This window comes from Pseudorca crassidens, chromosome 11 (genome assembly GCF_039906515.1).
Source record: "Pseudorca crassidens isolate mPseCra1 chromosome 11, mPseCra1.hap1, whole genome shotgun sequence".
Lineage (NCBI taxonomy): Eukaryota > Metazoa > Chordata > Mammalia > Artiodactyla > Delphinidae > Pseudorca > Pseudorca crassidens.
Window position 1 is genome coordinate 61,911,427 of NC_090306.1, and position 12,947 is coordinate 61,924,373.

General features: G+C 34.6%; 1 protein-coding gene across 2 annotated transcripts in view; it reads left to right on the forward strand.

Moving 5' to 3' along the window:
• Positions 1–10,094, forward strand: part of TRHDE (thyrotropin releasing hormone degrading enzyme) — a 405,202-nt gene extending 395,108 nt beyond the window's left edge. The window contains exons 19-20 of one of the 2 annotated variants that reach the window (XR_010932493.1): positions 1,201–2,799; positions 2,857–10,094. Coding sequence is in view for 1 of the 2 variants with exons in the window: in XM_067697363.1 (XP_067553464.1) it covers positions 1,201–1,344 (144 nt within the window). In the remaining variant the exon portion in view is untranslated. Of the gene's footprint in view, positions 1–1,200 lie in introns of both variants that reach the window. The other variant, XM_067697363.1, reaches the window with a different exon arrangement.
• Positions 10,095–12,947: the final 2,853 nt, after the last annotated feature.

Here is a 12,947-nt window from a genome sequence, read left to right on the forward strand (position 1 = left end):
AACCAATTTCTAGATGAATTCAGAAAGGTATAATTAACTCCATTTTAATGACTCCCCTGCCCCCGTATCTCCCTATCCCTGAGTCAAGCTTGATGACATTTCTCTCCTGGCATATTCTCCATGTGGTGCCCACCATGTGATGAATCACACCCCACACTAATTACACAGTATAACACTTCTGTGTTGCAAGTTGATTTTTCACATTTGTCTATTAGCATTGCAATTGTTGGTTGGTTGACAGTTTCTTAAAACATATCAAACAGAGAGAAAATCTGCTAGTATTTAATCTTGAAATAAAATCCTTGAGCATTCCTAGTGTATGTGGACTCTCTAGAGAAAATCTATCCATAAAATCATGACAAAACATTTAAAAATTTTAACTTTTTAATTAAAGCTCAAATTCTCTAGCTAAATGAATCGACATTCCTCCTTCATTCTTTCTAAATCTAGTTGCTCAGGTGATTGCAGTGTCATTTATCATCCAGTTTTCATAGCATCATTACTTTTTTTTCCACTGCCCAATAATTTTGATATTTCTTTGCTATCAAAGATAGTGTCAGGCACTCATACTATTTATTTAGAGAATATGAATAATTTTCTCTCTAAGCACAAAAAGTTAACTTTAATCCTCATATTCATTTTAAGGCTATTTATTACATTAGATAGCTTTGTAATTAGAACTAGTCTTTACCACAATCCCATCAACCTATTATGAAAAGACAAATTAAATATGTCTATTTTAATATTTATTTATGAAACAAGAAGCTGAATTTGAAGCTACTTAAACTGTAATGTCCATTCTTTTTCTCCTTTCAGTTCCAAAAGAAATTACATTACACCTAGAGGACACAATGTGTTTTATTCCATTTCATTACTAAGCTCACTCCACATATTAAATATACCTTCTGTAGTGACTGTGACACTTTTCTTCAAATAGATTCTTGTTTATATGTGTTGGACATGAGTTGTTTTGAAGACATGTGTATTTACTATTTTTTAATTATATTTTTTATTGAAATGTAGAAATACAATATTATGTTAGTTTCAGGTATACTATATAATGGTTTGACATTTGCATACATTATGAAATGATCACTATGATAAGTCTAGTAACCGTCTGCCCCCATAGGAACTTATTAGAGTATTATTGACCATATTCCTTATGCTGTCTATTTACTATTTTAATATTTCTATTTCCAGCTAAGGAACTTCATGAAGAGCTATGATGGAGTAGCTGCTGCCTCTTTCTCAAGAGCCGTGGAAACTGTCGAAGCCAATGTACGCTGGAAAATGCTTTATCAAGATGAGCTTTTCCAATGGTTAGGAAAAGCTCTGAGACACTAATGTGTGTCTCTTAAAAACAATTTGACTCAGAATTTTGTGAGAAGACCTGCTTTGTGTGGAATGAGGAAAATGGCCAGATTTTCAGTGTTAACGTGTGGGAGGAAATTTTTTTTTTTAATTTTTGGTTTTGGGGGATTTTTTTTGTTTCATTCATTCTGTTTTGTTTCTCTACTGGGTGTTCTTCTCTAAAGAAACTCTTGCAAGTGCAACTAGCCATGACTGCTTCAGCTATACATTCCTCACTGTACAGGACCAAATATGATAGTGGTGCATGTTGACGTTGCAGTCAGTATGGAAAAAACATATTCAGAATATTTTGTGCATGGTTGTATGGCCCTGCCTGTGTTCTAGCATGCTTATTTAAAATGTCCAATGTTGTATGTGAATATATGTTACATCGGGATTAACATTATGCAAAAGCACAAAGATTATCTGTGACAGTCAGTGATGCAATGAAAGAAAAACTAAAACAGGGAATTATATTCTTAGTCCTGGGCAATGTGAGAAGTGAAATAGCCCTTTAAGTGACTGGTGTCACTTATTTCAGCACTTGGATTGTCTTTCAATGATTATTGTACTGCTAACTCATTTTCTTTGAGTTAAAGCTGTGTATACGTTAAAAAACGCATATAGGTAGTGTATGCATATGTATATGTACATAGGGAGGCCCCATATGTATACAGTATGTTGTACACTGCATTTGTGCAGACTCTGTTCAGCTCAAAGAAAATTTATCTCTTTTTATAAACTTACGCAAACTTTGGAAAGGCTTCAAAGAATTTATCTCAACACTATCCTTCCTGACAATTTCCTAAATTTCTCAACTGTTATAGATTTTTTCATCTACTTCCTGAATGGTCTATTCTATACATAAAAATGAATTTAAACAAAATTTATGTACAAACGCTCTGCTAATTTTCCTAAGTGGCAACCTCACATCGTAAATATAGATTCTGTCATCATTTTGGTCCAGCTTCCTATTGGATAAAACAGTTATGTATACTTAATGATTATCAGTGCTGAGAAAGTGTTTCTTTTCCATCTTGTTTCTCCATCTCATGTTGGGTGGTGCAGAGAGTTAAAAACTCTTCCTGTGTGTTGATCTTTGTGTCTGTGTGAATCTAATCTTCCATTAAGCGACCATACCTCAAATGGATTCTTATGACTTTTGATGCCAGGTGTGCCATTTGTCAAGATGAAAAGTTTCTTTTCTTGAGCAAAGCTTTTCCTTTAGTATTGACAGCTCTGTTCTACCTGGGAATTTTGAATAGTCTTTCCCTGGCTGTATTATGGAACACAAGTGTTTTAAATGGTATTCTCACACAGTAGGCCAGCTCTCCAAACGTTGCTTAGATGCTCAAAAATGAACATATTTTAAGTTTACCATTATGAAATGCAGATATAACTAACTGTACATAAGCCAAATGTTTGTGGACCACTTTATGTTTTCCTGAGGTTTTCCGCTCCTCTACATAAGCCAAATGTTTGTGGACCACTTTATGTTTTCCTGAGGTTTTCCGCTCCTCTACATCTTCTTGCAAATCATTGAAGGAAACGTTCTAACTCTAATAGTCACTGAACATTGGGGGAAAAAAGTAGGTATTTTAGAAACTGGAGCCATAGATTTATTATAGGTTTGTAGTAAAGAGGAACAATTTAATAATCCATAGAACAAGTATCACCTAAGGTTGAATTTTATCTTTTTAGCAATTAATACCTATTACTCATACCTAAATTTTTCAGCCCTTCAATTAATATATTAATTTTAGATACTCTATGTGTTGTTAACACAGAGTAATGCTTAGTATAAAATCTAAAGGTCATGCCACCTATCTGAAGTGATGAAATTTAATATAATTTCAAACATGTGTGAAACCCTTAAGGGGTAAGTTCTGAAACATAACAATAATAAAGATCACACTGTCATGCAGGTTCAAAACACATACTGTATCACCATTGGATTCATGTAATAGAAAAGATAAAAAATTAGAGGTGGATGTCTTGTTTTATGTCATGAATTACTGAAAACTCTTAATAGTTGTGACATTCTTTTGAATGAAATCACCATTTCCAGCTATGAGTTAGAAGGGATTTTATAGTTCTTTTTTCCTCTGCACTGTTAATAATCTTAATCTTCTTTCAGTATTTTAGTGGCCTTGAACAACTGGTTTAGCTATGATGTCAAATCCTAAGTGTATAATTATGTGCAATGTTCAATACCTCATATAATACTTGTTCAACAGTATAGTGGTATCAATAGCATTGAGATGGAAGTTTTGTTCTACATATTTTTCAATAATTTATCCTTTCCAATGTTGAAGATTATATCAGGCATTAACATTTTTTAGTTGTTTAAATAAGTAATATTTTCAAAATAATAAAATGACCAATGACATCTCCTGGAATATTCTGTAAAATGTAGTTAAGTTATAAAATTCTATTTTCTACATAGAGTTTTTATCTTTTTTCTCTTCTTTGTCTGTTTTACAAATCATATACATGCATGAAATAACAAATAGTTGAAAGTGTCCAAAATCTAGGCTTAAAAAATTACTGTGCCATTATATGTACAACAGCAAAACTTGGTTTCAATTAGGAAGGACTAAATATTTACTGAATATTTAGTAAATATTCTGAAGCACTAAATATCTCTAGGTAACCTGTAAATAAAAAGTTTTCCCCATTTTTACACATTTTCCCTTAAAATATTCCTATAATCTTTAAAGTGTTTTTACATATGCAAGCACAACCTCTAAGTTTAATATCTACAATGCTAGGTTTATTCTTCAGTTTCAATAACATGGATTTTACCTGGGAGTTAAACTCACTTTCGTTTACATTATTTCTAGGATAATTATATCATAGGACTGAGATTTTTTTGATAGTGCAACTTACAAATATTATACCAGTAAAATCTTACAAGGTTCCTAAGATTAAACCATATATTTATAAACTGCATTTAATTTTCAAAGAACTTTTACATATGCTGTTCCGTTTGATTCCTGTCAAAAACGTAATAAATTATATTAGCCCTAACAGTCTGATGAGAAAACTGAGACTCAGAATAGCAACATGAACTTTTTAAAATTACATGATTGGGCTTACCTGGTGGCACAGTGGTTGAGAGTCTGCCTGCTGATGCTAGGAGACACGGGTTCGTGCCCCGGAAATTACATGATTGGTCTTACCTGGTGGCACAGTGGTTGAGAGTCCGCCTGCTGATGCTAGGAGACACGGGTTCGTGCCCCGGTCTGGGAAGATCCCACATGCTGCAGAGCGGCTGGGCCCGTGAGCCATGGCCGCTGAGCCTGTGCGTCTGGAACCTGTGCTCCGCAACAGGAACCGAGGTCACAACAGTGAGAGGCACGCGTACAGCTAAAAAAAAAAAAACATGATTGTTGTTTTGGGAACAATTACAATAACTTGAGATCTTCAAGAAAACCTTCCTACAACTAAAATAGAAAGACATGTTTGAAATACCTCTATCAGTTGCATTAATTGGAGATTTTCCAAATACCAGAAGCAATATCAAAATACTGATTAAATATATCTACAATAGTTACAATTATTTTTAAAAGTCTGTGTTTCTAGTTTGCATAATGTCAACAACCGGAAGAAATGTTAATTAGCATTCACTTTGGTCAGCGTAAATACCCAAATATTGGGACAAAAAATACAGCCCATTGATAATAGTTTTCTTTTTTTAAATATTTTGGTGAACATTATTTAAATATGACCTTAAAATACTGACAATTTGTTTTATTTTCCACACGGATTTCTCTGATACACTTTGTAGTAACAGATGGTCAGACCACAGATAAAATGATGTCCATTTATATCAGTGAAGGTAATATTCAGTAAAATGTTGTTTATAAATCTGTGCAGACTAAGTTATGCAAAAACCATTTTCGTGCAACTGTAGTACTATATCAGATGCAGTAAAGGGATTCCTAAAGAAGTTTACAATAATATATTTAATTCAAATCTATTGGCTATTAAATTTTAAGGAATATTTTCTAAGAAGTCAGAAACCTAAAATAGTTTAATTATTCTCAATATACCCATGAAGTAATCACATATACTTTATGAAAGAGAAAGCTCATATAATGGTAAATTAGGATTCCTACACCTGTTTTTTTTTCCTTTATCAGAGACCATAGCTGAATTATTATCATTTGGCACTGCTAATTATGTACTGACAGAATTTAATTAAACATATTTATTGAGCACCTTTTATTTCACAAAGCACTTTTTGAGAGGAAAGGAAGGGATGAACAAGGCTTAAAGGAATTTACATCACAATAAATGAAATAAACATAGAGAAATAATGAACCAATAAGGCAACATGAAAGATAATTACATACTACAAAAAAGGAACTAAATAATTTTTAGGTATAGATAATATTAGGCATTATTTTTGTATACTCATTCTCAAAACATTTGTCGCACTTCAGGATAATTCTCACTGTTTGTTTCACAGCACTTAATTGTGTAACATTTAGAAAGTATAATAAAACCACATAGTTTAAACTTTTATAGTTGGAATATAAATTAGAATAGAATTTATCTTTAAGAAAAGTTGAGCATTTTAATAATATCGGTAAGTTGTGGAAAAATGTTTAACCTCCTTATGTAAAAGTAGCTGAAGTTTTCTAAAATGGTTTTAGCATACTGTTTGTATATTCACAATGTGTTAATTTTAAGTTAATCATATGTTTTTAAAAACAGGTTCAACAATTCTTATACAGTACTAGGCAATAATGTATTTGTTCAAAATAGTATATGTGAACTTTTGAGTATGAAAATGTTATTGCAAAATATCCTGGAATTCCAAAATTTAATTACATAAGAGTAACTTTCAGTTCGATTGCTTTGACTTAATAAGGTCTTTTTTAAATGAAAATATTGGGCTGGCCAAAAAGTTCGTTCGGGTTTTTCCATAAGCTTGAAAAACCTGAACGAACTTTTTGGCTAACCCAGTATTTTTTTTTTTATTTTTTAGTATTTTGTTTAATATGCATTGTTTATGTTCAGGAAAAAAAAAGTGTACTTTAGTAGCTTTTATTTCGATTTTATTCTATGAAATTTTACTTCAAAGTCTAGAAAAAAATAAACAGTTGGTGAAAATATATGTTCTAATTTTATGTATACTGTATATGAATTTTATTTTTAAAATAGATTTTTCACAAATAGCCCTACTGGTAGGCAGTATAATTTTACCCAGATTTTGAAAACATAACACTTTACAGGATTTTATGTTGAATATTTAGTACTTTAAGGATAGTACATTAAAGATGTTTATCTTTTGCACATTCCCAGTTCATGTACCAATCCATTAAGAAAAAAGAAAGACCCATTCTTCATTTTAATCAGAATTAATTTTTTGTGCTGTGTTAGTTAAATGAGTTATAATATCGGGAAAGTACAAAAACTTGAGTGCCTCCTAAATGCTGGGCATTGTGTAGGTATCATCTCATTTAATAACCCTGTGAAATACCATCAGTTCCAAATCACCAGTGAGGAGACAGAAGCTAAGAGTTGTAATGAGCTTGTGTAACTGGTGGTAGGTTTTGGCGAGAATTCAAAAACCTGCAAACGCAAGCCTTATACGGTTTAAATTAGTCCTTAATCTGCCTCCTACATGCCTGAAAACATAAGGATTATCCATACAGACCAGTCTCTATAGAATATCTGAATAGATACTTAGCTTACTTTTTCATTGTCATTGGCTAATTTGAGAAAAATGTTAATTAGTACATTTTGGTTTACTACTCATTTCTTAACAAGGTTACTTCATATGGCCTATAAAAATTTTCATCAAAGTGTTTTACATTAATGTGTTGTGTAGTGGGTTTTAAGCTGTTACAAGTAATTAAGAGATAGTCCAGCCAACAAGCCATGAAAAATAAGGGAAAAGAGAAGATGGATTGCAAAGCTCTTCACCAGTGGACCAAAAGATAAAAAATCTCTACCCTGCATATGGAGGAGACCTATTAGTTTAGCCAGAACTTTCTTTTTGCTTAGCGATGAGGTCAGAGAAATATTTCTCTCTTTCTGCTTAGAACCATATGGATGGACCGCAGCTCCTTAATTTACTTGAAGTTACATTTTCCATTGGCCTCCTCTGTGTAGTTACAGTAACTACTTTGACCTACCTCTGCACAGGTCAACTTGGTTCTAATCGCATACATTTTTATTATGTCATGTAAGTAATTGAAAGAGTGAAATGTTTTATAGCAAATATTACAGTAGAGTTAAGAACATCTGCCTTGAATGTGCAGTGTATTTACTTTCTTTTTTCTTAATACATCTTATTTGGAGTATAATTGCTTCACAATGCTGTGTTAGTTTCTGTCGTACAACAATGTGAATCAACCGTATGCATACATATATGACCATATCTCCTCCCTCTTGAGCTTCCTTCCCACCCTCCCTATCCCACCCCTCTAGGTCATTGCAAAACACCAAGCTGATCTCCCTGTGCTATGTGGCTGCTTCCCATTAGCTATCTATTTTACATTTGGTAGTGTATATGTCGATGCTACTCTCACTTTGCCCCAGCTTCCCCCTCCCCCCCATGTCCCCAAGTCCATTCTCTATGTCTACGTCTTTATTCCTGCCCTGCCACTAGGTATATCGTACCTTTTTTTTTTTAGATTCCACGTATATGTGTTAGCATACAGTATTTGTTTTTCTCTTTCTGACTTACTTCACTCTGTATGATAGACCCTAGGTCCATCCACCTCACTACAAATAACTCAATTTCGTTTCTTTTTATGGCTGAGTAATATTCCATTGTATAGATATGCCACATCTTCTTTAGCCATTCATCTGTTGATGGGCATTAGGTTGCTTCCATATCCTGGCTATTGTAAATAGTGCTGCAATGGACATTGTGGTACATGACTCTTTTTGAATTATGGTTTTCTCAGGGTATATGCCCAGTAGTGGGATTGCTGGGTCATATGGTACTTCTATTTTTAGTTTTTTAAGGAACCTCCATACTGTTCTCCATAGTGGTTGTATAAATTTATATTCCCACCAACAGTGCAGGAGGGTTCCCTTTTCACCACACCCTTTCCAGCATTTACTGTTTCTAGATTTTTTGATAATGGCCATTCTGACCAGTGTGAGGTGATACTTCATTGTAGTTTTGATTTGCATTTCTCTAGTAATTAGTGATGTTTAGCAGCTTTTTGTGTGCCTCTTGGCATCTGTATGTCTTCTTTGGTGAAATGACTTTAGGTCATCTGCCCATTTGTTAATTGGGTTGTTTGTTTTTTTGATATTGAGCTCCATGAGCTGTTTGTATATTTTGGAGATTAATCTTTTGTCCATTGTTTCATTTGCAAATATTTTCTCCCATTCTGAGGGATGTCTTTTCATCTTGTTTATGGTTTCCTTTGCTGTGCAAAAGCTTTTAGGTTTAATTAGGTGCCATTTGTTTATTTTTGTTTTTATTTTCATTACTCTAGGAGGCAGATCAAAAAAGATCTTGCTGTGGTTTATGTCAAAGAGTGTTTTTCCTATGTTTTCCTCTAAGAGTTTTATAGTGTTCATTCTTACATTTAGGTCTTTAAACCATTTTGAGTTTACTTTTGTGTATGGTGTTAGCTAGTGTTCTAATTCCATTCTTTTACATGTAGCTGTCCAGTTTTCCCAGCACCACTTATTGAAGAGGCTGTCTTTTCTGCATTGTATGTTCTTGCCTCCTTTGTCGTAAATTAGGTGACTATATGTGCGTGGGTTTACCTCTGGGCTTTCTGTCCTGTACCATTGATCTATATTTCTGTTTTTGTGCCAGTACCATACTGTCTTGATTACTGTAGCTTTGTTTACTTTCTAAGTTAATCATTCAGTCACTGTCCTTTTAACCCCGACAAGGTTCACAATATTACTTTTGCTCTTGTTCACTATTCTGTTCCCACTTTCACATAACTTATGACCTATTGGGTGAAAACATTATTAATTTTTTGCTACTAAGTTTCATTTTTAAAAGGTTTATTATCTGTCACTTAAGTACAAAAAATGTTTCAAGTGAATGCTGTATTTCTACCCTTTAAAATATTGTATAATAGTAACCTCACATTATTTTTTAAATACTACCTGTGCATTGCCATATATGAATATACTTGCCATTTATCTTTGCTGTATTTTAGTCCCTTTACATTTTGATAGTTTTTTAAAACAGACCAAAACTATAAAACTAAAACACAGTAGAACTATGAAGCTTGTGCACTGTCCACTTACTTGAAGCAAGAAGAGAAATTCTGCCTTTGGGCTTTCATAATTGGCTTTCCGGACACCACTGAATTCATCAGATAATCTTTTAAAAATATTATGTGGACTATTTCTAATGAACTTGAATTTATTCAGCAACAAAGTTTATTTTCCTAGAGCCATTCTCCAAATGAACAGACTTATTTAAAATATGCCAAATGGAAGCACTTTTTTTCATTTCTAATATCTTATGATTTAGGAATAAAAAAGTAACTGTTCTTTTAGTAAATATGATTACTAAAGCATTAGCCAAATAACTTTGTGTTAGTTTAGCAGGTTAATGTTTTCTATGGTATGCCTTTAAAATTATTCAGTAAAAATTCAATTAGTATGTGTTCAACATGAAGTTTTTATTCCACTATAATCAAGCACTGACGAAATGGATTTTTCTAAGTGAGAAAATTTGTCTTCTGTATTTTAAGCAGAACAAATTTGAATTTTGCCTCTGATAATAAAATTTTGTACAGTAATGTGTAATTCATCACTGTCTTAATTTTCTGACATGTTCAGATAAGGCCAAGATAAATAATATCTTCTGCTTTTTAAAATTATGCTTCTGTTTTTACTTGAGAACCGATTTTTAAAATTCTGAGTAGACACATTGTAGAGGTCCATGAAAAAAAAAAAATCACTTTCTTTTTTTTTTTGTTTGTTTGTTTGTTTTGGTTTTTTTTGCGGCACAGGGGCCTCTCACTGTTGTGGCCTCTCCCGTTGCGGAGCACAGGCTCCAGATGCGCAGGCTCAGCGGCCATGGCTCACGGGCCCAGCCGCTCCGCGGCACGTGGGATCTTCCCGGACCGGGACACGAACCCGTGTCCCCTGCATCGGCAGATGGACTCTCAACCACCGCGCCACCAGGGAAGCCCCACTTTCTTTTTTGACGAGGACTTTTTCAAAACTATACACATGCTGAAGCTAGAATAAAGAAGTACGTATTTGTGCTATACTGTAAGGAGGAAAAAAATACCAATTCAGTCTCCTTTCTAATTATATGCCTTTAGAATAAATGAAATGATCTGCACTTTGGGAAAAGTGATTTCACCTGAAATGCATTTTCAGATTGCTTTTTTTTTTTTTTTTTTTGCGGTATGCGGGCCTCTCACTGCTGTGGCCTCTCCCGTTGCAGAGCACAGGCACCGGATGCGCAGGCTCAGCGGCCACGGTGCACGGGCCCAGCCGCTCCACGGCATGTGGGATCTTCCCGGACTGGGGCACGAACCCGTGTCCCCCGCATCGGCAGGCGGACTCTCAACCACTGCGCCACCAGGGAAGCCCTCAGATTGCTTTTTAATAGGTTTCCACGTTCTACAGACTGTCAAGTTCCCTGAATTTCAAGAACAGTTTTCAATAACAACAGGACTATAAAATATATATAATCAGGGTGCATAAGTAGTACTCAAAGTATAGTTTTTCAATGTCTCTGGGTTTTTCTGTTTCTAAGGATTGTTCAGAGAACATTAGACTTGACTCTGCATAGCCACCCATTTGAGCCTTACCCATGATACTTTATTCAGCTGTAGGAAATTCTCCTCCGCCATGAACATGGGAATAAGAAATGGACGGCCTTCCAAGCCAGAATCAAGAATACTCCTATTAGGATTATGGCCAGTGTCCACGTATACTGGAGATATATAGATGCATATGTATGTACATATCTCATATATAGATATCATATATACATGTATATATGGTATCTATATCTATACCCATATAGTCTATTTATTTCTTTGTCAAATGATTGTTCTCTGCAGAACAATCACATAAATCAGAAAATGGCTATTGCAAAATATAAATTGGGGCAGTAGAGCATGTCTACCATCATTTGAAGAGGTTGTCAAATGACATTAAATTATACAGGCACAATGACAAGAATTCCCTCTAACAATCATGAGGGAGCTTATTAAGAAAACAATTCTGCCTGGCCCCCAACTCTAGCGATTCTGTCTTAGTAAGTGTTGGCTGGGATACGGTTGTCTGCATTTTGAACAAGGACTGTAGTTGGTTCCATCTACACTAGAGGCCATCCATCTAGACCACACTTTAAGAAACATTGGGTAGGCACAGTGGTTCTCTGCCCTGACTTTACATTAGACTCAACTGAAATAGCTTTTCAAACATACTTTTGCCTGGGCCACACTTCAATTAAAGAAGACTCTCTGGCATGAGGTATCTGCATCAGCAATTTTTAAAGCTCCCAGAATGATTCTAATACACAACCATCATGGTCAAGAACCTCTGAGCAGCACATACCAAATTGAACATTACATAGCGTAAGCAATAGTTACAGAATGTTACTGAAAGTACCTGTATTTTTAGACATCTAAGAATTTCTTACTGCTGTTTAATATTCTTTGAATATAGAAATGCAAAACGTGTTTTCAGTTAGCTTAATTGTGAAAGGCTAATAGGAGGCTTGAACAACTGACCTTAGGGCTATAACACGTCACTGACACAGCACAGGAAGCTGTTTCCCTGCCATCCACCTAGATGCCTCATTTTCCCTCTATTCTGACATTGACATTCTCCTGTCACCCACTTTGTCTTACATCATTTTCTCTATAGTCTTATTGAGTCTCTGTAGTCTTGTGACTATATCCATATCTACCATTATCAGCAACAACAATTTTTCAACTTTTATTTTGCTTTGAAATTGGCAGGACGTTCCAGCAAATGACTGCACCTTTGCTCTGCTGAATAGAACAATTTTTTTTTCTGCTGCCCATTTTGCAAATGCCTGAAATTGGAGCTCAGGCCTGATACATGGGTTAAAATCGTTACATCAGGGAGATAAACACATCATAAGCCATTATTATAAACTGTTATCCTCTGAAATATTCTTTTTTCTAGTTCTTTTCCAGTTTCTTTTACTCTCCCTTCTCTTTCTCTTTCTCATTGCAACCTGCCAGCTGAACACTGAGGCTTTTTCGGCTTTTTCGGCAGCAGGCACTTATTTTCACTTGACACGGAAAAGAGAATAGTGAAAGTTTGGAGCTCTTTCTATATCAGTGTGCATAATAGAAAGTGACTTGTTCTTGAGATTGTCAAATAAGACCCAAAGGGCATCTGGGTAGATTGATTCTGCTTAGGTATGCTCTTGAGCCATTGTGCTCATTCGTCAATCCTTTAGTTCCTGGCTTCCCTTGGGTTGCTGAAATTTGTTTTCCTTTCCTGAATTATCTAGCTAATTACAGATTTCAGAATACAAGCAATTCATTTTTTTCACTAAAAAGGGAACTAGAAACATTGTCACCTCTGGAACATTTTAGCAAGCTGGTAGAGGGTGAATAATTTGATTGGAGAACTCTTGAGCCATATGTGGCCAA